Consider the following 27,500-nt stretch of genomic DNA (forward strand, 5'->3'; position numbering starts at 1 on the left):
GTGTGTGTAGTTTCGCCCCTTTTCTTGTTCTCTTGCTCTCACATTCATCATATTCATCACCATTCATCATCTCACAATGCTGCCTCCCTTACTCTGCACTAATATTCCCTACATACTTCCTGTTTAAACTCCCTAGATGTTATTGCTCTTAAAATCATGCTTCATGAACTTGAACTCTACCAGTCTATATCTACACTCTAGAACCACTCTAGAATCACTCTAGAATCACTATAGAGTCACTCTAAAATCATGCTAATACTTTTCTACTTCACAAGACATTCCTCACAAACATTCCTACACTCCCTCCTCGTACTTCCATACAAATAATCTTCCTTTATTTTCTCCATATCCATACTTAATGCTTGTATGTATGTTCATACTCTCCGCCAGCGGTCACGCTCATGCCTCTGTAATCTCTCACACTAACACAGACTCCCCCACTGCACTCCAACAACTAACACTCTCCTTGAATAAAAGAATAATATAACACTCTCAAATAATATAACACTCTAATATCACTCTCCATTAAACACACTCATTCAGCATCTGTTTCTATCTGTGCATCACCATTCACTCAAATAAAAAGGGGGGTTACACCTCACCTCAACCCAACAAAACATTGCAATGTATTCCTTTTGTGGATACTTCCATCCAAAGCGACTTCCAACATAGGACAGTTATACAGATCTACACATATTAGTGTGTGTGTTCACTGGGTGTCATGCTCTTCCAAAGGAACATTTAAGGACTTAAACCTGAATCTTTTAGTTTTCGAAACTTCAAGCATAACTTCTAAATTCCATTTGGCTTGGAGTTATATCTCACACCCTTTGCAAAACAGCTCACACACACACACACACACACACACACACACACACACACACACACCTGCATCACCTAAATAAGACACAAAATTCAAGCCCTGGGCACTGCCACTCACAAAACACCCGAGAGAGCGAGCATAACACGTGTTGCTGATGAGGAACCTCACACACACACACACACACACACACACACACACACACACACACACACACACACACACACACACACACACACACACACACACACACACACACACACACACACACACACACACACACACGTGAGAAGCACGAGCAAACCTTCACCGGGCTCTCAGGGAGGACAACAAGGCCACGCTCTCAGATTCGGTCAAGCCAACTTGAAAAACAATTAGGTCAGGAGTCATAAGACCGCATGTCATGTCATGTCATGTCATGTCACACACATTTTACACGGAGGATTCTTTAGGAGAGCGTATATGGGTGGACATCTCCCACTGCAAGATGTTTGCGCACAACACTTCAGACTGGTTTTAACACTGGGATGCCACTCAAGAGTTTGGAGTTTGCATGTTCTCCCCGTGTTCACAAGGGGTTTCCTCCACTAAGGACCCCAACAGAAAAAACATGCAAAATAACAGAAAACATGTCCATCCCTGACCAAAGATGGACAGTTCACTTCACTTGGTCCCCGGGCGCTACAAAGCTGCCCTCTGCTCCTGGGGGGTCCTTGAGGAAGGACGGTCCAGGATGGGAAAAAAGCAGAAAATAAATTCACCGCGACCTCAGGCCTACCTGCGTGTGTGTGTGTGTGTCCTGTGTCGCCTCCATATATGTGTGTGTTCCAGTGTGTCGTGTGTGCCATTAAAAACCTGACAAAGGTCTTAATTATTAAGAGGAGGGTATAAGTCATCAGATCTCCATAAGGAAACACACACACACACACACACATGCCCTGAAACTCACAATCTCATTTAGGTGTATCTATACTCATGCACTCACACTCACAATCTCATTGAGGTTTATCTATACTCATACACTCACAATCTCATTTAGACACACACACTCACACACACACACACACACACACACACACACACACACACACACACACACACACTCTCTGAAGGCCTACATCTGTACACACACACACTCACTCATCCATTCTGCTCTGCCACTCCACATAGTCTAGCATGAAAGAGAGACTAAAGACCTCATCATTTCTCTTGCTTCTCTGCCGTCTGAAGTCTTATCCTCATAGTTATGACAGCAAATCAAAGTGTTTTTAATTAATTCGCAGACACACGCACGCACACACGCACGCGCACACACACACCACACACACATATACACACATACACAAATGCGCATATACACACAAACATACACAACTGCATGTACATGCTCACACACACTCATATGTCCACACACATGCACACACTAACTCACGCTCGCTTACACACACACACACACACACACACATATACACACATACACAAATGCGCATATACACACAAACATACACAACTGCATGTACATGCTCACACACACTCATATGTCCACACACATGCACACACTAACTCACGCTCGCTTACACACACACACACACACACACATAAAGAAACACACACTTCATTACAACAAATCAAAGAGGCTGGTTGTGGAGAAAGCAGCGCCAGGCGGAGATTACTAGCGCTCCAATTTACACACAGGAGATTAAATTAAACCAACAGTCAGTTTAACGCACCACCCAGCCTGTCGGTCCCCACTTGCTCACTCAGTCATCAAAGAGACACAGACAGGGAGCAGGGCAGGGGGGAGGGAGGATGGAGAAGAGAGAGAGAGAGAGAGAGAGAGAGGGGGGGGGAGAGAGGGAGGGGTAGAAAGTGATAGAGAGAGAGAGAGAAAGGTAGAGAGAGAGAGAGAGAATAAGAAAAGAAGTCAGGGTAGAGAGAATAAGGAAAGGAGTGAGACAGAGGGGGGAGAGAGGGATATGAGGGAGAAAGAAAAATGGTGAGATGCAGTGAAAGGGATAGATGCAGAGAGAGGATGAGTAAAGGAGTGAGAGGTAGGAAGAGAAAGAAAGAGAGAAGAAAAGCAAAACAGATGTCTCTCTGAATGTATTTGAATTTGTTGCTATTTTGGGAAGGCATTCATTTGGGTGTGTGTGTGTGTGTGTGTGTGTGTGTGTGTGTGTGTGTGTGTGAGAGAGAGAGAGAGAGAGAGCGAGAGAGAGAGAGAAAGACTGAGAGAAAAACAGAGAAGGACAGCCAAAGAAGGAGAGAGTGAAGAAAGAGAGGTATAGAAAAAATAGAGAGAGAGGTATAGAAACAGTGACAGAGTACTTGTTAGTGTTGTTTTCTGTGGTGTTGAAATAGTTTAAATATATTTATAAAATTGTGTTTTTATCAAAGTGGTGTCTTCTGAGACATTTCAATATATGAAAAAAGAGAAGAGTGAAAACATGACTGATAAAAGTGGAAAAAAGTGTTTCAACAAGTTTTACATCAGAGAGACGATGATAATGAAGATGACGTCAATGATGACGAAGAGGACTGTGATGTCACAGACAAAACAATCTGTTCAGAGGTTGCCTATCGCTGCTATTTATGCAAAAGTTTGCGTTTGTTGGTCTTTGTGTTAATTTATGCTAAAGTGTGGGTTTGTTTGTCCTTGCGAATGTGACACGCTTCGGTGTGTGGGCACAACATATGTGGATGGGTATCTATACACGCACACACACACTCACACACACAGCATATGCGGATGTGTTTATCTGTGTAACAGTGGGGAGGTGTAGCCAGTGTAGACAAAACCTTCTGCTGAATTGCTTTGCCAAAAGCAGTGTGTGTGTGTGCACACATGTGTGTGTGTGGGTGTGCTTGCACATGTGTGTGTGTGGGTGTGCTTGCACATGTGTGTGTGTGGGTGTGCTTGCACATGTGCTTGCATTTATGTAAAGTGCCTGTGTCTGTAAGTCTGTGTGAATATGTGAGTGTGTGAGATGTGTTTCTCCGTATGCATGATTTGATGCTGTTTTGTGAAGACATGTGTGTGTGTGTGTGTTTGTGTGAGAGAGAGAGACTGAGAGCGAGAGAGAAAGAGAGAAGGAAAGAAAGAGAGAAAGCGAAAGAGACAGGGAGCTCTGTTTGTCCTTGGATATGGTCAGTGGCTTCTGATTTGATCATTTGAAAGCCCCCTGGTGTCCAGTCCCTCATTCCAGCGACCATACACATATGTATACACACACACACACACACACACACACACACACAGAGACAGACATACACACACACACACACACACACACACACACACACAGAGGCCTGAGGCCACCATGTCCTTGAGGACCTTCACTTCATGTTTCATGTCCAATGACAATCGGGCCAGTAATGCAGTCATCTTACTGGAGGGGTAAACACACACACACACACACACACAAACACACACACACAAACACACACACAAGCACACACACACACAAACACACACACACACGTGCGCGCGCACACACACACACACACACACACACACACGCGCGCACACACACTCACGCACACACACACGTGCACACACACACAAACACACACACACTCGTGCACACACACACGCGCACACATCCACAAACACATACAAACACACACACACACACACACACACACCCTCACAAATACACACCTAAATACACAAATGAAATGTACACATGGAGAATAAACACATTCAAAGAAGCACATGCATGCAAGGAAGCGCACACACACACACACACACACACACACACACACACCAAGCCTCTGAGGACCAAGACTCTTTCTGACAGAAGGGCTGTAGAGTGTCAGGCCTTAAGTCAGCAGTATGTTAGATCAGGTGCAGCGCACACACACACACACACACACACACACACACACACACACACACACACACACACACACACAGAGAGGACTGAAAAAAACAGAAGCAAAACAAACTCTGTCAAAAAAGCCTGCGTTGTCACGGGAGACCTGTGCCGGTTGAGGCATATGCTTACTCAACTTTAACCAACACTCTAACACACAGTTCCACCACACACAGCACTTCCCGCTCCCCCCGGCCTCACTCCAGAACCTTCCGTCCGTCACGCAAACTTTGGTGAATGGGCCGGGCTGTCCTCAGCAGAGCCTGGCCCACACTGGCTAGTCTCGCCAACACAAACAGCAACTTATTACTGTTGACTTTCCGTCGGCTTTGATGCCTCTGTCCGGTGAGATTGCACACTGCTCAACAACGACAGCGAAGGTGTGACCTTTACCACTAAATAAAACACACACACAGACAAGGAGTGCACCAGCAGCACAGAGAGAGAGAGAGAGGGGGGGGGGGGGGAGAGAGAGAAAGAGAGAGAGAAGGAGTGGGAGAGGGAGAGCGAGAGGGAGAGAGAGAGAGAGAGGGGGAGAGAGAGAGAGAGAGATGGATATAGATGCAGAGGGATAATAAAGATAAGAGTAAAGAACAGGCAATGATGAGGAAGGCCGAGAGGGAGGAGAGGGAGGAGTGACCGTGACAGAGAAGAATAGATGAACGATAGAAGAGAGGGAGAGAGAGGAGGAGCAGGCAAAGGGGAAAAGAAGGGATGGGAGAGAGAGGGAGGGAGCGAGTGAAGGAGGGAGAAGAGGTGTAACTGTGACTGAAGGAGAGAGTGAGGAATACATGGATAAAGAAAGAGAGATAGATAACAGAAAAGAGGGAGAGAGAGAGAGAGTAAGGAGGAGAAAAAGAGCGATGGGGGAGAGAAAACAAGTTAGGAGGAGGAGATGCAATTGTGAGTAAGGGAGAGAGTGAAGAGTAGATACAGAAAGAGAGATAACAGAAAAAATGGGGTGGTGGTGAGAGATGGGAGAGAGAGCAAGAGAGAGAGGGAGTGAGTGAGGGAGAGAGAGAGGGAGGGAGTGAGGGAGGGAGGAGGAGGTGTAACTGTGACTGATTTCCCATCCCAGATGTAATTTGTGAGGGTGACTGGCTGCCTCCAGTGAAAGGCCTGCTTTGATCTGCACTGCTGAGCACAGATCGCCTGCACTGATAGCACCACTATCTCTCCTGCTGCGGTATGGAGAGAGAGATAGAGAGAAAGAGAGAGAGAGAGGGAGAGAGGGAGGGAGAGAGATAGAAAAGAGAGAGAGAGAGGGAGAGAGAAAGAGGGAGAGAGGGAGAGAGAGAGAGGGGGAGGGAGCTAGAGGGGGAGAGAGAGAGCATAGAAAAAAATCTGACTTATTGAAATGAAACAACACAAAAACAAAGAAAACTACAATGTTAATCGGCCCTAAAACAGAGAATACAAAATATTAGCAAAATAACTGACAATGGTAACAATGGACAATGGACTGTAAGTTTAGAAAAACAATGACAAAGTGCACGCTCAGCAATCACAGCCTGGCAGAAGAAATGGGCAGACACAGGCAGACCTGGATGCCCAAAGAACACAGGCTGTGTGTGTGTACAGTGTGTGTACTGTGTGTTCTGTGTGTGTACTGTGTGTGTCCTGTGTGTGTACTGTGTGTGTACAATGACAGTAAGAGCCACACTTCTTCACCCACTGTCCAAATTCCAAAGACATTTGATCCAACTTCTACCCAAAATCTGAAGCTATACATCAAAAACTTGATGAAATTGAAGAGCACAAGAAAATGTGATATGTATTAGGAGAAGAGGAAGACTCTGCATTACTAGCTGCTTATTACCAGGGGTGAGCATATTAAGCGTTTCTGATATTTGAACAGGTCGTAAGGGTACAGCAGATGAAAAAGGACCAGGAAAGTAGTTCAACCTTTTCTTGTGAGTTTCTATAGACCAATACCTCTGTGCTCCGTGGCTTCCATAGACTAACTACTTTGTTACTTTCTCAATATTATTAAATAAACATGTTTCAATGTGGCAGTATGATTTAGTTTACACTGCAACAGTCACATACCACAAAATATATTCCCATCAATATAATTACATCACTTTAGAGATTTATTAAAAAAAAGACAACTGACTGAATACATGTATCATCCAGCACTTAGTTAGGGATAATGTATAGTCTGCCTGTTAGTATCGGAAAATAAATCCCAAGATGAACAGGATCCCGGCACACAGCACCCGCTTATTGTATGGTTATTTACCAAAACAAAGACATTCCTCCTAAATTAATTTTTAAATGATTTTGTTGCCGATTTGTGGCTTCCTCAAAAATAGTTCTAGGTGAGAAATTAACGTGCATCTTGCGGAATGATATGAAATACGAAGCACAAAACCCCTTGCCAATGGAAGCAGTCATTGATTTTTTTTGCAACGATCATTATAAAGAAATATCGGTTGGGATGGCCCATCAATTCAATGAAACTTTCTGAGGAGCCATGTAATAAAAATTCCTAACAGACACCGACTTGGCTATGCTTTCGAGGCATATTAAGTTATTGACAATCTCTTGCCTTAAATAAAACATACAATTTCACATTGGGATTTTGTTTCTTATTAGTATCACACCTGACAGCACAACTATTTGCTACTACCATTACTGGGGATCCGTGGATATGTGGCTTAACAGCTACCTAGATGCTAATGCAAGGTAATGTTACTAGCCGACTGTTCACGTGCCACAATGTTTGTTAACATAGGATTGGACATCTCACTCCACAAATGAACACTAAAATAGTTGTGAGTGTGCACATCTCCACAAATTAACAATATAATCATATGAAGTGAGTATTTGCTTAGTATTCCATATTTTCTCAAAATGACCCATGTACAGTAAAACAGAATAGGGATGCTGGTACCCGAATGGTTATGCTGAATACGGTTATACATTTGATTATCCGTGCACACCCCTGCTTATTACATAGATAACGGTCATAAAGAGGGGAGTGCCCACACGATGATGCGCCTATGAATGCACACTTTTGCCTATAAACACCGTCCCCAGTACCACACACACACAAACACACACATACACAGTACTTATGCATACTATACACAACGCCACTGCTATGACCCTGCTATGACGACATCATTCTGACTCAAACAGTGATACACCACATATATTTATAACCGACATGTGTACAAACAACCATAATGCTACATTACTGTTGTGAGAGCTGTGGTGCTTATATAACCAATAACATACTTATACAACATGTAGTTGTATAACCGCAACCGTGTCAATGATGATTATGTCTAAATAATTGAAATGGTTGCATTCGCACATGTGGAGGGGCCAGCGTGCATATATTGAGAGTATCATCATCTGCAGGTGCTGGGATCAGCGCTGTGTCTATGGCTCTGGGGCTGTCTGGGTTCTTGTAGCAGCTTATCCCTTTGAGGATTGAGTGAGGGTTTGTTTTTTTGCAAGTCATTCCAGAACTCTACCCTACATTATCTAGAATTTACAGTTCATTATTATATCATGAAATGGAGCGTTCAGTGGGCTATATTCTAATCTCTTATTGTGATGGTAGTCCTAAAAAGGGTTAAGGAGCTTCCTTGAGATAGGAGCAGACGCTGGAGCGGACTGGGGCCCGATCGGGCGTGGACCCACCACACATGGGCCAGACCTGGGCCGAGTCCGTTCTGGAGTCAGCTGAAGTGGAACGAATAGGGTAATGTTGTGTGTGTTGCATCATCCTCTCCTGGTACTGCTTGAGAGGGAGCGAGACAGAGGAAGAGGGAGAGAGAGAGAGAGAGAGAAAGAGAGAGAAAGGTAGAGATAGAGAGAGGGAGAGAGCTAGAGAGAAAGAGTAGGAAAAAAGAGAGAGATGGAGCTGAAGTGCCAGAGAGAATCGTTTCGGCACCTGGAAACCCCTCCAGCAAGGTGGGAGCTGAAATAACCTGAAATAACCCCCCCCCCCCCCCCCACACACACACACACACACACACACACACACACACACACCACAGTGCTCAAGAGGCTTCACAGAGAGGAGAGGGCAGAGGACAGGAGAGGGAAGAGAGGAGAGGAGAGGAGAGGAGGAGAAATCTGGTTCACAGCGCAATTTTTCACACTTCCACACAAATGTTGTGTTTCTGTTAGAGTATGATTGCTGCATGGATGTGTGAAGGTCAACTTTAAAAACCCTGCCATTTTGAGGCAGCTGAATAAATGTGTTAACTATGTGACGGTGATCTAATTTAAGAGGGTCACCAGTTACTCTGTGTGATGGCCGTCATTGTTTACACCATCTTATGATGTGGCAGACACTATTATTCAAAGTACAGCCAAGGCATGCATATTATTAGTATGGGCATGTCACTGGGGACTCAACTTTTGACTTCTGATGTTGTTAGCACCCTGGCCTACAAATAGGGCCACAGAAAAACCCTGTTGAAACAGCTGGCCATTTTTCCACATGAACCATAAGTTGTTTAGAATCAAATAATTCTCAAACAGACTTTTTTTAATGCATTTGAGGAAATGGACTGAATCAAAACACAGCAAGACGACAGAAGAGGGGGAAAAAAAGGCAAGAGAAAAAGCAAAAGATGAAACAAACCAGAAGCTCCTTTGGTCTTATTTGGAGGAGGGGGTTGGCGCCCACACTGGGAGGCAAAACTAAAATCACGCTCTTCCCGTTTATGCCTTTAAGAGGCAGCGAGTGTTAATTGAATTTACCCCCTGAAGCAACACGCCTCGCTTTCACGGGTGTCCGCCGGCGCTCTCGGGGCCCCGGTGTGCTCCAGAAGCCTGTTGCCACGGCAATGACTCACATCGGGGGGTAAACGCTAGTTTAATAGCTTTTCAGAGTGTCTTGCAGAGTGGGTGGGGTGGGGGGGGCACGTGAGAAACTTTGTTCCGCGCGGCGTGCTACAGAGTCTGAGGCGGGGTGAGTGGAGTGACATGAGATGACGAGTTCTGTGGCCCACGGAGGGAAGGTGGAGTACAGAGAGAAGAGAGGGAGGGAAGAGAGGGATGGAATAGAGGGATGCAGAGGATATACAAATATAAAAAAGAGGAAGAGAAAGGAGGGAAAAAAGAGAGAAGAAGAAAAAAAAAAGAGAGAAGTCAGAGACAGAAATATAGAAAGAAAAGGAAGAAAGACTGAGGGGATGAGTGAGACGGAAAGAGAAGAGGAGTAGTGAAGAAAGAAAAAAATAAAGACATGGAACAGTAAGATAAGGATGAGAGTGAAAGAGAATGGGAACAGGAGAAGAAAAAAAATGGTGGGATGTGGAAAAAGGAGAGGGGAAGAAAGAGAGAAAGAAAAAGAGTACAGCAAGAGGGGATCAAAGGGGGAACTGTGTGTGTTTGAGCGAGAGAGAAGTAAAGTCATGTGTGTGTGAGAGAGAGAGAGAGAGAGAGAGAGAGAGAGAGAGAGAGACAGAGAGAGAGAGAGACAGAGAAAGAGACAGACAGACAGACAGACAGACAGACAACTCTTACCTGTGTTGTTCTTGCTGCCAGACCCTCCTCCCCCCCCCCCTCCTGCGTGGCCCTTGCCCAGACTGGCCTGCTTCAGCCTCCTCTGGTGGGTCTTGCCGTTGTAGTGGATCTGCGCCTGGGCGCTGGAGTTCAGCTGGATGTTGCACACCTCGCACAGCGTCAGCGTCCGCTGCTTGCGCTCCCGCTTCGGCCGCGGGTCGCGCTCGCACGAGTCCAAGGAGGCCGCCCCGTCGCCGTGACGACCGCCCCCGTGGAGCTCGCTTGCCGTGTCCACGTGGCCATTTTCGGATAGGGCGGGGCTAAATGGGCGCTTCATGCCTGAAAGAGAGGAGCAGAGAAACAGAATAGAGAGTCGATTACAGAGGAAAAGATCATTGCGAGAGAGAACGAGACAGAGAGCGAGAGAGGAAAAGATGATTGTTATAAAAACAGGTATAACATCACTGGCTAAGGTGCTAGTGTTAATATGTGGCATTTGACAACCTCTGGCCTTGACCCTCAACCGGGTTGGAGCATCCTGCGAAAATGTAAAAAAAAAAACACCCACGATATCACCAAAAAACACGAGTTAGCACACTAGCAAGCCTTTATCAGTGTCAACTGTGCTGTTGTTGGTGTTTGTAAGGTTTTTTGCATGCCTCTTCAGGAGTTTCATTCCTTTCCATTAACATCCTCTACTGCAGGGACACAGTGTGACCTTCCAGGTCCCCTTTGCCAGCCAGTTGTCAGTTTTACTGCTCCAGTGCAGTGATGGACACCAGGGCTCAATCTACATCACTGGCACAGAGCATATACATGGTGTGAGCAAGGCGAAGACTCCGGCTGTGCCGTAGCCCGAGGACTAATAATGGTGCCACATCTCGTTTGGCATTAGTGACTCGGTGTGCATCGGCATTTACACATATTAAGCTAAACTTCATTACCCTGGCACACCAACCTACCAACCAAAACACAGCTTAGGTGGCACAAGCAAAGTGGAGCAGCGCTCACAAGGCCTGCCCTGCTGTCATCCAGAGGAGATGCCACAGTTGGTTGTCTTTGGCACAAACACTGAATTGTCCCGACACCCAGCAACGCATTGCAATGCAATGCTGTGATACAGCGACGCTCCTGAAAATACACCTGGCAGCGTGTCAGGACATTGGGTCCCATCTCCATCACCATCCCGGCAGCTCAGCAGCGGGCCGTGTTTGCCTGCTGTAATGACTAAGTACGAAATGTTTACCCAGGTGTCCTACCGAGCCTGCGTTGGACAGACATCCACTTCCTGCTCGAGCCAACCAAGAGAGGAGAGGAGAGAGAGAGAGCGAGAGAGAGAGAGGACTGGAGAAGAGTTTGTGTCACGCATTTGTAATTCCAAGCGTTCATACATATTCTCCTCGCCTGTCCTGGCTGGCCTTTTGGCTGAGGGGAGGTGGAATGAGAAAACAAGCAGAGCAAAGCCACGGGAAAAGGACAGCTACATACTGAAGCAGCGTGGCTTCTGGCACAGACCCTCAGAACAACCTGAACCTGAGACAAACCAGAGTCATCCTCATGCTTTAGGAAGTGGAGCCAGACAGGAGACAAAATAGACAGGGGGACAGACAGACAGAAACAGACAGGGGACTATCAGAGACAGACAGAGGACTGTCAGAGACAGACAGAAACAGACCGACAAAACATCTGATAGATAATGTAGGTACACGGGTGACTGAATGTATTGATTCTGGTAGGATCATAACTCTAAGTGAAGTTTTACATGCGTTGTAAAGGGACATGTTTCACCACTGTTCGAGATGCTTATTTGGTCGTGTTTTGTCAGCCACTGAGATATTTTCAGTCTGGGCGAACCTGTTTTTTTTTTTATTACCAGAGCACGCACCGTGGGTTCTAAAATCAGTTCCTACAATGTTATTCTTAAGGGGACTTAAGGAAAACCACAGTGAAACGTTTCCATGTTAAGCGTGGCACAGTTCCAGGTATGATTCCTATCTTGGGTCGAAACGGAAAACTCTCTAATCACCCCTCGACACAGGAAAAAAAAAATCGGGCTAAACCTGTCATTTCCTTCGAAATATAAGAAGAGTGTTTCCCCAGAAGAGGCTATTTATATGTATAGGATGCATACACACACACTCCTATGTGGCTTCAGCTGAAAGAAGGCAACCACAGCCCTTCAAGCCCAGTGACAAGTTTCCATATTCAGTGCAATCGGCTGATGTAGAGGGAGAGCTTGAACCCTCGACAGGGTGGGGTAGGGGAGATTATGAGTATATTATGCAATCGCGGCGAGCAATACTAATAATGTTGTCACCGTGTGTAAGTACTGGCCTCTGCCTCTTCCAACCTCTCAGAGACACATCTGTGGCAACGGCACGCATAGCAAAGAGCATATCACAACCCCTTCCGCATGCAAATACCTACAGGCAGCATAGAGAGAGACAGACACAGAGAGAGAGAGAGAGAGAGAGAGAGAGAGAGAGAGAGAGAGAGAGAGAGAGAGGTTTAGCAAGTAGGTATAGCTCAGTGTCGGGTACGATGTGCGGTACTTATCCACTTGTGTGGTGACAATTAGCAGAACGGTGGCAGGTTCCATAACAGCATTTATAATCAGGCTATGGTGGCTAAGTCAATCCAGGTACTATCAATACAGTGTGTGTTTACACTGACATACACACACACACACAGAGGGAGAGAAAGAGAAAGAGAGAGAGAGAGAGAGAGAGAGAGAGAGAGAGAGGGAAACAGAGAGAGAGAGAGAGACATAGAGAGAGAGAGAGAGGGGGGGGGGGGGGGAGAGGTCTGTGTGAAATCAGACTACCGCCGCAGCATGGCTTCACCTCCTCGCATCAGTCTGGCACAGAAGACAACCTAGCATCTGAGAGAAGTCATGCAGTAAACACAGAGTGCCCCTAGCACAGCCACACACAAACACACACATGCACACACACGCACACACGCTGAGTGCTAGAAGATGAAATATGTTTGATTCAGTATCTGGGAGAGAGAGAAGAAATTCACTCTACATACTCTGTGATGGACATGACATGAAGTTAACACGGTCACCCATTGACCCAAGCAACAAGAATGCACACAGTAAACTCAACATCTGACATAGAAAGTAGATGCGAGAGATGGATTAATATAGCAAAGTCAGATATTAAAGTTTCAAGGATGTGACAGAGGAACACTTCCAGTGCGTCAGAAATGTCACCAAAAAACAACATTTCACCACAGCTGTCAAAACTGCAGGAGGAGACTGAGCTAAACAATTTCGCCACACAGCAATCAGGCATCCTTAGACAAAAGCAACAATAGAAGCAGCAGTTATGTCCTAAGAATAAACAATCGCAGCATAACAAAATTCCAGACTTAATTAAAAGACTCGAGGCTAGACAGGCTTCAGGGCCTGAAATGCTGTTATTACTCTACTGGCTGAAGTATATTTTCAGCAACTCATTTCCACTATATTGTAGGTCTAAATATATAGAAAATGCCACTTAAATGTACAGCCGTTTCTCTCAGCGTTAATGTGATTAAGGATACGTAAATAGACCCTCTGGGCTTTCTACAGACGATATCCACAAACTGTATGTCTTCCTAAAACTGGTTTCCAAAACATCACTGTTAAGCCACCAACCTGAGAAAAACGCTGTTAACACTTTCTCTGTCTACATACAAATCACACTGTCTACACTATCACCGTCTACACATACTACAAAGTTCACTGTCTACACACTCTACAAAGCACACTGTCTACACTGCCACCATCTACGCACACTATAAAGCTCACTGTCTACACACACTACAAAGCTCACTGCCTACACATACTGCAAAGTATACTGTCTGTACTGTCGCTGTCTACACATACTACAAAGTACACTATCACTGTCTATACACACTACAAAGCACACTGTCTACACATACTACAAAGTACACTGTCACTTTCTACACACACTATAAAGCACACTGTCTACACTGCCACTGTCTATACACACTACAAAGCACACTGTCTACACATACTACAAAGTACACTGTCACTTTCTACACACACTATAAAGCACACTGTCTACACTGCCACTGTCTATACACACTACAAAGCACACTGTCTACACATACTACAAAGCACACTGTCACTTTCTACACACACTATAAAGCACACTGTCTACACTGCCACTGTCTATACACACTACAAAGCACACTGTCTACACATACTACAAAGCACACTGTCACTTTCTACACACACTATAAAGCACACTGTCTACACTGCCACTGTCTACACAAACTACAAAGTTCAGTGTCTTTCAGAGCAATTCACCAGCAACAGCACTGAGGTGTTGTGTGATCTGCTCACCCTACAGATGCAGACCTGACTGGGGGCTGCTCTCACCGTTTCACCAGTGTCATGGAGGCTAGAATAGTTTTAACAGTTCTGGGACAGCTGGATTTTTATGGTATGTGTTTAGAGAGGACAGCAGACATCATCAGGTAGAGAATGGAAAGGTGTTTAAATGAATACCCATTGTGAGGGGATTACGTGTGTGCTAACTGACTGTGAGATATATTTGGAAATATTAGACATCGATCCACGCTTAGTCCACGCTTCATCGTATTCTAAAGAAAAGCAAAGATAGAAACATAACTCAAATACTTAAACAAACACAAGAGCGATAGAAACATAACTTAAATACTGAAGTAAACATAGAAATAGAAACAAAACTTAAATACTGAAATAAACATAGAGATAGAAACATAACTAAAATACTGTGTGCAAACCTACAGTATGTTCACACCAAACTCTACTATCACAAATAAATAAAAGCAGTCAGAAGAAAACATCTCTGTACTGTGAAGAAGCCAAATAGTTCTCAAATAGTTTACAAGATCACCTTCTCAGAAATTATATGGCAGGAGGCCATGGATGAGATGCACTTTCAATGATTGTCCACATGGTGGCAACCATGCACAATGTTACCAAGCAGCAAGAGCCTTGCACTCTCCGATTCGGCCGCCAACTAACACATGCCGCTTAATTAAAACACGTGTTTAAATCGGGCCGCGGCACGCAAGCCTTTGAGAGGAACATAATTGGCTGTCCTTTTAGCAACACAGAATACCACAATGAGCGCGGGGCAGCTGAGAGTTGGCCAATCCCACTGATAGTTCTGTGCTAGTGCCTCTGATCTTACAGGGATGACTCTCCTGCTGATATTAGCATAGAATTGAGGTTACAGGGCTAGGCTATTCTAGCTCACAAACACTTGATCTAGAGTAAAATGTAATTATACCATGAGACCATTTCTAAGGAGAAAATGTCCCTGTGTTAGATTCCATCAGATTTTAATCGAAGATTGAGTTCATTTTCAGGGGGAAGAATGTACCTTATCTTTGCAGAGGAGTAGACTAGCTCCCTGGTTTGAATTAACCTATTGTGCAGTTCTATGGTGATTACAGGAAAGATTAGACGTGGATCTGATGAATATTTCCCTTGTGAGGATACAAGGACAGCCATTTTAAATACGGTTAAAAATACAGTGAAAGGTATACGGTGAGCCTCCAGTACACAGCTGTGTGTGTGTGTGTGTTTGTGTTTGTGTGTGTGTGTGTGTATGTGTGTGTGTGTATGTGTGTTTGTGACCTTTTCGAGCTCCAAGGTGTTTTTGAAATGTCTCTGAGAGGTTTCTGTGTTTGGCACAAAATGAACGATTCATTCATGAGTGAAACTTAACCAACTGCTCTACACACGCACAAATACACACACACGCTCACGCACACACACACACACCCACACACCCCCCCACACACACCCACACACACACACACACACACTTTGTTATGCTAGACCTTCCAAATGAAAAGGAATAAACTCAGTTTTACACTGGAATAAATCCCAGGGACAAATACAATGTGTTTGATGAACATTCTTGCAACTTCAGCCTAATCGAACGATTCAGAAAAGCGCATTCAAAGTGCCTAACTCCACATAAAGCAAATGGACTACATTTATATGGTAAACAGACTGATTTATATAGCGCTTTTCTACTCATTAGAGCACTCAAAGCGCTTTACGAGTTAATGCCTCAGACATCTACTCATTCACACACACCGAGAGTGGAGGCTACCAGACAAGGCACCAACCTTGCACATTGCGAGCGGTTGGGGGTTCAGTGTCGTGCTCAAGGACACATCGACACATGGTCAGGGGGGAGTCGGGATCGAACTAACAGCCTTCCGATTGCTGAACGACTTCTCTACCTCCTGAACTGCTGTGGGCCCATTAGTGACAACACTGAAGAGTATTAGAGAGTCTCTCACTACAATTACACTCATAAGGTCAGCCATTTTAGAAGGGGTTATTGTAAAACCTGACTCCAAAGCCCTCGAATTGAGTATGAGTGACAAAGCTGATGTTATGGATAGAGGAATCTCATGGGTCAAGGGCCAGTCTTCACATGCTGAAAGAGTGAATATGACTGCTTTTTTTGGGCAGAGGCACCAATGCGCTTGAGGTCATCTGGAGACTGACCGACTTCGAAATACATTGTCCTTTATTAACGGAACACTTGCTGTTCATCACACCGGGGGGTAAACAAGCTTGTTAAATGCAGTCAGAAGACATTACGGCAGAAACTAAAAATAAATCTCACAAGTAGGCCTAGGTAGCATAATAACTAAAGTCTTCCCACAGGTCCTCTTCAAAGCAAGTAATCTAAGTATCACTGATATTCTTTACATTTAAAGCATGGAGAATGTAATAACACTTTAGTCTTTTAACACTTAACAAATGGACAGATAATAAAAATGTTGGCCTTGATCGGGCAAATTCTTTGTTTATTTGAACACAATACATGAAGACTGTTAACTCATTCTGAATACTGTTTTATTTATCATGAAGTGTATTGTGTGTTGTATGCTCAGAATCATAATAATCAGTGTTGGGAGTGTATAAGTCATTTGCTGGGCGAGGGTCTGCTACTGTTGAGCAATCACACTTTGCATTTTCTGTGCAGAAATGCATTTCTTGTCTACCCTTTAATCTTATCTCTTTTCTATCTCTAGCATATGGATTACAGTTATTTTATGACTTCACTGGTGTGAGATATGGTGTGTATCTTTCTAGCGTTAATAAACTGGAACAGTCTCTAGCTGTTTTTTCCTTACATGACCCGGTGATGTTTCTGCTAGACTCAGCACTGTCACACTCCACGCCTACCTGCAGCGCTTCTACCTGTCTCTCAGAGACAAATGTACACACCGAGATTTCCCTCTAGTCAGGGATATGATCCCCCACACTGATTGCCCATCATTTTAATCCTTAACACACACACACACACACACACACACACACACACACACACACACACACACAGAGAGAGAGAGAGAGAGAGAGAGAGATGTGTGTGTGCAGACTAGCTCAGAAAGACAGAGGAGTCTTTAATGCAGTCACTGTGGCGGAGGATTGATTTTAAAGCCTTTCCAAGGCTGAGCAATCAGGGCTTAATGCAGACGGCTCTGTGAATGTCGAGTACTTCCTGCTCGATAAACACCTGGATACACACCGCCAGCCAAAGCTGCACAGGCAAGCGTGTGTGTATGTATGTATGTGTGTGTGTGTGTGTGTGTGTGCGTGTGTGTAGGCAAACACAAACACACACACACACAAAATATGCCTACACAGAGATAAGACTCAACCAGCTGTGCCAAAGGGAAATGTACCCAATCTAGCAAAATCACAATCACCCCAAAGGCAAATGAATGTACACATGCGCACACACACACACACACACACACACACACACACACACACACACACACACACACACACACACACACACACACACACACACACACACACACACACACACACACACACACACACACACACACACACACGTCAAACCATATTAACTGTGTATGGGTATGTCATGTGAATAGACTGATCTCAGCAAGGGCTCAGGAGACATTCAGTGGTGTAAAACTATGTGTTTGTATGTGGGTGTGTGGGTGTGTGTGTGTGTGTGTGAGAGAGAGTTTGTGTGTACATGTATGTGTATTGACTCAATTATAGGTCACTCAACACCAGGCACACGTGAGTCCCCACTGCCTGGGCTCATGACTCATCTAAGGACAGTGCTTTAGACTACACTGCTGTGCACACACATACATGATACATGATTTATAAAAAAAAATAACAAACAAAAAAAATAAAAAATAACTGGAAGTCTAACATCACAACTAATGCTGTCAAACGATTCAAATATTTAATCGCGATTAATCGCATTTATGTCATAGTTAACTCAAAATTAATCGCGAAACTTGTATCTATTCTTAATGTCCCTTCGTTTATTTATTTTTTCCATCATTTTATTTGTATTTTAATGCTCTTATCAACATGGAAAAGTGGATTGGCTTGCTTTAAGCAAATGTTTTATTTTATTGAAAACCAACATTGCCAAACAGGGCGGTACAAAATAAAATTATAAAGTGCACATTTCAGGTAAACAAGGACTCAGCCTATAGTGCAGTTAAACCATGGCTTAATATTTTCTTTTTTTCAAGTTTGCTGGGAACATAGCAGTCAGGCCTCTTATTTCAGAAACAATGAACCGTAACAGTTAATAAATAAATAAATAAAAGGTAAGCCTACTACTTCTTTGCTTTCAGCCAGCTGCCTGTTGACATTTTCAGACAACAGTGAAGCTTGCTTCTATTGCACAACACAACTTTTAAAAGTCAACTTTCCATTCAGAAGCTTTTTATCATCCATTTCGCCGTATCGCGCTCACCATTCACTCAAACCGTAACGTTAGCCTACTACACAGTTTGCGAGGCCAAAAAGAACGTTCATCTAAAAAAAAAAAAAAAAAAAAAAAATCGCGTTAATCTCGCGATAAAAAAATGAACGGCGTTAAAGTGGGTTTGCGTTAACGCCGTTAATAACGCGTTAAACTGACAGCACTAATCACAACCAAATCAGCTATAGCAAAATCAGCTATAGCAATTAATAGATTGATAGATTGATCAAACGACTGTCTGCCCAACTGACAGACAGACAGACAGACAGACAGAAAGACTGATATAGACAGACACACTTTATTGATCCTTAATTAAATTTAAGGGCATAAGTGCCACTGTCTCACCTCCATATCTGGGAGGCATTGTCATATGCCTTAGAAGGGATTGATCTGAGAGCACCAGCTACAGCTACAGGCTACCTGAGACAGCAAACAAAGCTCCTCACACACACACACACACACACACACACCTACACACACACACAAACAAAGCACCTCACACACAGCGCTTGCTCCTCCAGACAGTGCCAGGCCTGGAACATCACATGCTACAGTATGAGACGTATGGGTCATCTAACATTTAGCATCATTTGGCCATCTGGAACAATGAGGACCATTCTTAGAAGGGTTTGTGTAGTCTAACATTGCTGTGTGCAACTACATCTGAGGGCGCAGCCATACACATGTATCATTTATTGTGAGTAGTACAGTATGATCATTTTAACACATTGTAAATATCTTGAGCTGTTCATTGTGTAAAGTTAAATCTGAGCACACAAAAAAAACCTCACTTCCAATTCCCTCTCTGAAAACGTCAGCACCTAGGAAATCCGCTCAGACAAAAGTCAACCTGAGCTTGCAGATAGAGAACACTGAACTCCATTTCAGAGAAGAATAAGAACCAAGACGAAGGCGAAGGTAAAAGAGAAGAGATGTATAGAGAGAGAGAGAGAGAGAGAGAGAGAGAGAGAGAGAGAAGGTGAAAGAGAGGGTGAAGGAGAGAGAGAGGGAGAGCGAAAAAGAGAGAAAGACTTCCTGAGAATGTGTTCATAAATCGCTCCCTACTCGCGAGACAGGAGAATTAGCTAAAGCGCCTCAAGGGAGCCCCAAAACGTAGCACAGAAGTGATGAATAGTGCACACCCACACCTTCACCTACTCACTCACTCTCATACACACACATACACATACACACACAAACAAGAACTCACACACGCAAACAGACAAGCACTTAGACAAGCACACAGACAAGCACACACACACACTCCAGGCTTTTGGAGAACACAACAAGAGTATGGTCTTTCAAGAAGGGATCAAAAAACATACACAGCTTGAACACACATCTGTCAAGGAGAGTGTAGACACACACAGAAAAAATGTCTATGTCACATGAGATAAAAACACCCAAGGCATGTGAGCACACAAGGAGTACACAACACACAGCATGTGGAATACACAAACTAATACACAACTTAGGGGGGCATTTAAACAAGGACAATCTGATACCTCAGAGTTTTTGTTGTTCCTGAAAGAACTTAAATTGTTCCAGCACAGACAACATTTTCCAATCAGCTCTAACAAGCCTCCTGGTGTCATTTTCACGTCTTTAAATAATGTACACACACCCCTAAAGAGAGCTTTGGGAGGACATTTTGTATGACCTGAGAAAGTCATCTGAAGACACAGAGCATTCCACACAACTCATAAACACACTCTCAAGAAAGGCTTTTACAGGAAGGCCAAGACCGTAACGGACTTCAGAACAACACCTACAACACATTTTTAAAAGCTTGTGGCATTAACCAGGGCCTTTCAACATTTGCGTAAAAGGTCATACAAAAGCCAGTAACAACGGATTACAATCAAAGACTGGTCCTCATATAGGCTTAGAGATTGATGTATGTTTAAGGTTAGAGTTATCTGCAAGAGAAAGACTGGTCGTCACATAGGCTTAGAGATGCATGTCTGTTGAAGGTTATAGTAATCTGCCGGAGAAAGACTGGTCATCATATAGGCTTAGAGATGCATGTGTGTTTAGGGTTAGAGTAATCTGAAGGAGAACATTTTTTCCATATCATGCAGCTGAAGTGAACCTAGTTTTAGTTAATTGACCTTCCAGCATTATTACAAGGTCATGAATACAAGTAGATTGAAAATTTAAATGAAAAAGTAATTAAATAAGCTAAAATCTAAATCTCATATCTCAAATCTAAATATAAAATATAAAATATATCTCAAATCTCAAATCTGCTGTCATTTAGACGTCTACACATGTAGGGGATCGCTGATCTCCTGTGTCTTAATCAACATCCTGGGATGGCCAGTTTGTTTGAGTTCCTTATCTGAGGAAAGGTGAGCTCCACCCTGATGGCGATGAAGTTGGACTCCAGCAGCTTCCTGGCAAAGCCCAGACACAGCCGAATGAGTCTCTCTGAAAGAGTGCACAGTCCCAGAGTGCAGCAAGCCTCTGGGTACCCTGAGTACCTCTGGCCAATTATGATTGGACAAGGCCGCCCCTGAATGCTTTCCAGCCTTTTAGCCCGGTCTGTAGTTATGGGTATTATGCCTTAATGGGGACTGCGTACTCCAGCACCAGCAGCACGTAGCCTGTGTGGATGGAAACCAGCTCTGGGTCTCGGACACACTATTTCTTTAGGCGACGCAGAGCAAAAAAAAGTTGGCTGAGGTTAACATGCGGTCCACCTAACTGTCCTATCGCAAGTTACCCTGGATGGTGACCCCCCCCCAAGGTCATATTTGATCAGAGCCAGTACTGCTTTACGTTCCAACAACCATACACAGAGACATACCCGGTCAACCATACACAATAGATGAAATACTATTTTATACTAAAAAAACTAAAATTGTACTACCTTATTCTTATCCAATGCTAGACACACTCAGACACACACACATGCGCAATGGCACAGACATATCCCGAGGCCCCAGTGACCTGGTTCTGAGAAATCTCTGCAGGCCATGCAGACACAGGGCGAGAGCCCTCTCTTTGTAGGTCCTGATGACTGTATTAAAATGCATTTGTCTCTTTACTGCCACTAACAGCTGTGGGAAGGCCTCCTGTCAACACCCAGGGTTTATGTGGACATTCTGCAGGGCCGATTAGCAGGGCTGGGGTGCCAGGATACACACTCTCTCTCTCTCTCTCTCTCTCTCTCACACACACACATTCGAAAACACATAAAATCACACTCACATAGAAACAGTACAAGTAAAATGTACAAATGCTCACACACACACACACACACACACACACACACACACACACACACACACACATATACTCGAAAACACACACAAAAGCAAACACACTCACATAGATACACTGAAACAGTAAAAGTAAAATGTACAAACGCTCTGACATACACCACACATACACACACACACCACACAAAAGCTCCTGTCACTCTCTGTATAACTCTCTCACACACATGCAATTCTTTGTCTTTCTGTCTTTCTGCCTCTCTCTCTCTCTCTCTCTCTCTCTCTCTCTCTCTCTCTGTCACACACACACACACACACACACACACACACTTCCCCCTGTCTGTTGATATTTCAGTTTCATGACAGCGCTGGCCTCCTCGGGCCGGATTAAGCTATGAAGGCTGCAGGGCACTTTTAAACAGAGCCCTGTGGCACGCCGGCCCATTCTATTCAACGCAAATTAATTACGGACTTAACCGCCAAATTAGATGATTAATCCCCTTCCATGCAACAGCGTCTGAAAATTGGCCAGTCCATGCCCCCACACCTCCCACCTGGCCGTCCCACCGGGATCGCTGTTTATCAAACAACCACTGACGTTGGAATCAAGCCTCGCCATTCAACAGTCCACATGCGCACAAACGCGTTTGAATGACTGGACATTTTCGAGTTCAGTTCATCAGTTAAACTCGAGAGCATTTTATTAGTTAATTTAATTGTTCAAAACATTCTAAAAAATTTTACTTCTCACTGGGTGATCAATCCATACAATGTTCATGGTAGGCACATGTCCGTTGTATTAATAATTAGGCTAGCTATCCCTTCTAACATATAGGCTGAATTATGTAGATTGACCATTTAATATAGTCGAAGTGGACTGTACTAAACTCATCACCAAACTGGTTAGTTACAGGCTACTATCACTGATCTTAGAACCTAGCCTAGGCACTTGACAGTCCACAGGCACTCAAACACACTGACACACGCATAACCACACACACTCAGAAACGTGTACACACACATACAGTATTCATACAAACACTGACACACGTATAACCACACACACTCAGAAACGTGTACACACACATACAGTATTCATACAAACACTGACACACGTATAACCACACACACTCAGAAACATGTACACACACATACAGTATTCATACAAACACTGACACACGTATAACCACACACACTCAGAAACATGTACACACACATACAGTATGCATACAAACACAGAAGCAAGAGACAGCACCAGTATAGCCTCTAGGATGGGAGAGGAAACAACATACCCTTCACATGGGACGCCATCTCAATCCATCACCACCCTCAAAGCAAAGTACACAGGGCTCATGAATAGAGAAAACCGTCTTGTTTATAGTTGACAAGCCGTGTGTGTGTGTGTGTGTGTGTGTGTGTGTGTGTGTGTGTGTGTTTGTGCGAGTGTGTGTTAGAGTGAGTGTGTTGTGTGTTTGTGTGCTTTCTGTCTGAAAATTATATACTGGCATTCATTGTTTCTTAGTGTCTGAGCCTGTGTTTGTGCCCATATGTGTGTCTGTGCACTTTAGTACTTCTGTGTGTGTGTGTGTGTGTGTGTGTGTGTGTGTGTGTGAGAGTGAGTGTGTTGTGTGTTTGTGTGCTTTCTGTCTGAAAATTATATATTGGCATTCATTGTTTCTTAGTGTCTGAGCCTGTGTTTGTGCCCATACTGTATGTGTGTCTGTGCACTTTAGTACTTCTGTGTGTGTGTGTGTGTGTGTGTGTGTGTGAGTGTGTGTTTGCACCCTCGCTTGTGTTTGTTTGTGTGTTTATGTTTATGCCAAAAAGGCAAGCGTGTCTTTCAAATTACAAACTGCAATCCAGCATCTCTGAAGGGACACGGGGACTCATCAGAGGCTGTTCCCCCAGCCCTGAGTAAATCAGAGACAGGGGTGGCAGCTCAGTCTTTGTGCCGCCGCATGACTGAACTGCACTGCACTGCCAGTTTAACCGGGTCTGTTAAGGGCTAATTTGCTATTCAGGAGAGATGAACAGGCAATTTTGGAGTTATGAAAGCAAAATGGAGTTAGGTGTGTGTGTGTGCGTGTGTGTGTGTGTGTGTGCGTGTGTGCGTGTGTGCGTGTGTGTGCGTGTGTGCGTGTGTGCGTGTGTGCGTGTGTCTCTGTCTAGGTAAGGGGACAAATTATTCAATGAGTTTAACCTAGACTAGTCTAGACTTTGTCCGTCTAGACTCTCCCTCACACAATGGCGTAGAGGGAAACGCATACAGAGAACTAGATGTGCATTTCCGCAAGAAAGAAGTGTGATGGCCCAACGGCAGCAGAGGATCATTAACCCTTGCCCAGAAAATGACAGATTATACAGATTATACAGGCCTAACACTGATTATCATAATTATATAATCTGGAACATATGATCATACACCATTTATGATGCTTTATGATTCATAAAACAGTATTCAAAATGAGTTGACGGGCTTCTTTTCTGTGTGCAGTGAGCTACATAATTTACAAAGTTTACAAACATTTATCATTGGCCAATTTATTAAGGTCTAAAGTGTTTAAAAGACTAAATTGTTACCAAATTCTACCAATCCTCTAGCCTGGATACCAGACCGAACTTAGCCCCGCCCACAACATTTGAAGTCGGGAAGTTCGGTCTGGCATCCATTGGGGAGAAATTATGCCCGACCTGAAGCTGGTTTTACCAATCAAATTGTTAGGGCGGGCTTTATACGATGATGGACAGATGATAAACCATAACGTAATCAACCACGTCACCAACACACGGGTTGAATTCGTTTTCAACAAACATGGCTGCCGCTGGAGAGCTGAAATGTATAGATTCAAGTCCATTTAGACATTGACAGTGCATTCATTTTGAAAGAGGAACAGAGAAACGCGATCAAGGCATTTGTCAATCGAAAAGATGTTTTTGCCTTCCTATCAGCTGGCCCTGGTCACATACTACGTTGCTCTGATTGGTTGTAGGTAACCAATTGAGCGAAGAGGCACTTTTTCTCCTGGTTCGGTTGAAACACGCCCCATAATCACAGCCCAATGGAGCAGTATCAGACTCATATTCTGACTAGAATTATGAGTATGACATCGTCAGGCTACCAATCCTCCCTGCTTTCAGTGTAAATAATTTAAATGATACCTAGAATACATGCTTCCAAGTCAATGTCATTGTATCTGCTTGTACAATGAGTTTAAATGAAGGGACGCAATAGTCTCACTGTTGAAAATCAGAACACTTTATTGGATATAATACGCTAAGCAACTAAAGAAACCCATGTCTTGAGAATGAGAATAAATAAATAAATGTTTGCTAAGTTTACTTGGTTGTTTTTTATTTGATTGACATGAATTTCTCCCCAAGAGGTATGTGTCAAAAGCAAAGTTAGACAATAAAGTCTTTCTAATACAAGAAATATGTCATAGGGTATTCAATAGTCAATAGTGTTCATCGTCCTCACTGTTGTCTCGCTCTTGAATTAAAATATAGATCCAATTTCAGCATGATTGCTTATGTTATGTCTATTTTGATCCATAAAAAAACGTCCGTAGAGAAATCGAATACTCTGTCGTTCCATTTTTTTTAAGTGCCAGCCAAATGCAGGCCTTGTCTACAGCTGGCAGAGTAAGTGACATCACAATAAGTGAACGTTCCACCATTCATTGCAGTGGGAAAAAAGGGATGAAAAACGTCAATAACAAAATAAAGAATTTTGCAACCATTGTTACAAGAGCACTACGCAGGATCAGGATGGACGTGTCAAAGTTGGAGTGGTGTCAATATCTCAGAAGCAAAAGACCTGTGTGAATAAAAGAGGGAAAAGCAAAAGAGAAACAAAGTAAAGGATTGTGTGTGTGAGAGAGAGGTGTGAGAGAGAGTGGTAAAGAAAGAGTGTGAGAGGAGAGATAGAGGGAGAGAAAAGCAGAAAAGAATAATGAGAGATATAAAGGAGTGAGTGATGGGTCTCTGAGGGGCTGTGTAGCTCTGATTTTATGTCTGAGTGTGAAAGTGAGATTAGACCATTCTAGACTGTGTGTATAACTGTTCTGTGGAAAATAAAGTATCGTGTTAGTGTGTTGCCATGGATGAGAAAGGAATGTGTGTGTGTGTGCGCGCACGTGTTACCATGGAAGAGAAATTAACACAGCGTCTTCCTGGAATCCTGTGCACATTAGCCACGCTACTGCAAAACGCAGAAGAGGTAACCCAAGACAAGCCCCTGTCCCCACTTGATGACATCATGGCACTAATGTGCCACCGGAACATATTTGTGCCACCACAACTGTCTCCAACATTCCGCTGTATCAACACACAAGGACAAATAAGAGCAGTCACTACGACAAACACACAGAGGGACAGAGACAGACACGGAGGAAGAGAGAGGGGGAGAGAGGGGGAGAGAGAGGGAGAGATAGAGAGAGAGAGAGGGAGAGATAGAGAGATAGATAGTGCAGTTTGGGGGCTTTAGACACAGCGCTGCACTTCTTAAATGAATAGTATGTTACTGAATATTAAATTAAAGAATCTTCTTTCAATAAATTCTACTCAATCCTCCACCCCTACAAATTAAGGAAAAATACCATACATTCGAGGAGAGAACAAGCATTTGGCTGCTCTGGCAGCAACATTAGTAGCAGCTTGCCATAACCTGAGGGATAGCCAGTGAGGCCATCCATGACAAAACACCTACTCCATTTCTGTTTGTGACTATTATTAGAATTTCTGGTCAACATAACTGTCCCTTTTTTTTTCCTTTCTTTTTTTAAATGTGTGTATGTTTGTAGCTTTGGCAATAATATTGCTGTAAGGTTCATGCCAATAAAGCTTTCTTGAATTGAATTGAATTGAATTGAATTGATAGCAGGTGGAAGGAGAGAAGGGAGAGGGGGGAAGGCAGAGAGAGGTCTGAATATGCGTCCTGTATTCAGTCCTCCTCGAGTTTCACTCAATCTCAGTCTCCAAGGCGGCGTCCTAATAACCTACTGTGCACTATTATCTAGTGCCCTAAAAAAAACAGGACAGTATTCTCTAGTGCCCTTTAAAAAGGGAGCATGGCACCATTTAGAGGCCACCTGCTGCTCCTGGAAAACTCATCCATCCTGAAGCACCGTCCTCCACCTGAACAGCATGTCGGCCCTGCCCCTTAAGTCCCCATAAACCACTTTGGTCCCCGCAAACCAGCTTTACTTCAGCGGCTCAATCGCTGTGCTGTATCTGAACGAACAACATTGTGTGCATATTGCTGTGGTACCTTACAAACGCGGCTTAGTCTGGGCACACGTTTTGTGGCATTATT

At 43.9% G+C, this 27,500-nt stretch overlaps 1 protein-coding gene across 3 annotated transcripts in view; it reads right to left on the minus strand.

The window, feature by feature from the left end:
- znf385c (zinc finger protein 385C) overlaps window positions 1-27,500 on the minus strand; it is a 120,254-nt gene that overhangs the window by 49,731 nt on the left and 43,023 nt on the right. For all 3 annotated transcript variants that reach the window (XM_031560923.2, XM_031560924.2, XM_031560922.2), the window contains exon 2: window positions 10,189-10,506. In XM_031560923.2, coding sequence (XP_031416783.1) covers window positions 10,189-10,504 — 316 coding nt within the window. In that variant the 5' untranslated portion in view covers window positions 10,505-10,506. The remainder of the gene's footprint in view (window positions 1-10,188; window positions 10,507-27,500) is intronic.

The sequence above is a fragment of the Clupea harengus genome, chromosome 23 (genome assembly GCF_900700415.2).
Source record: "Clupea harengus chromosome 23, Ch_v2.0.2, whole genome shotgun sequence".
In the NCBI taxonomy this organism is placed as follows: domain Eukaryota; kingdom Metazoa; phylum Chordata; class Actinopteri; order Clupeiformes; family Clupeidae; genus Clupea; species Clupea harengus.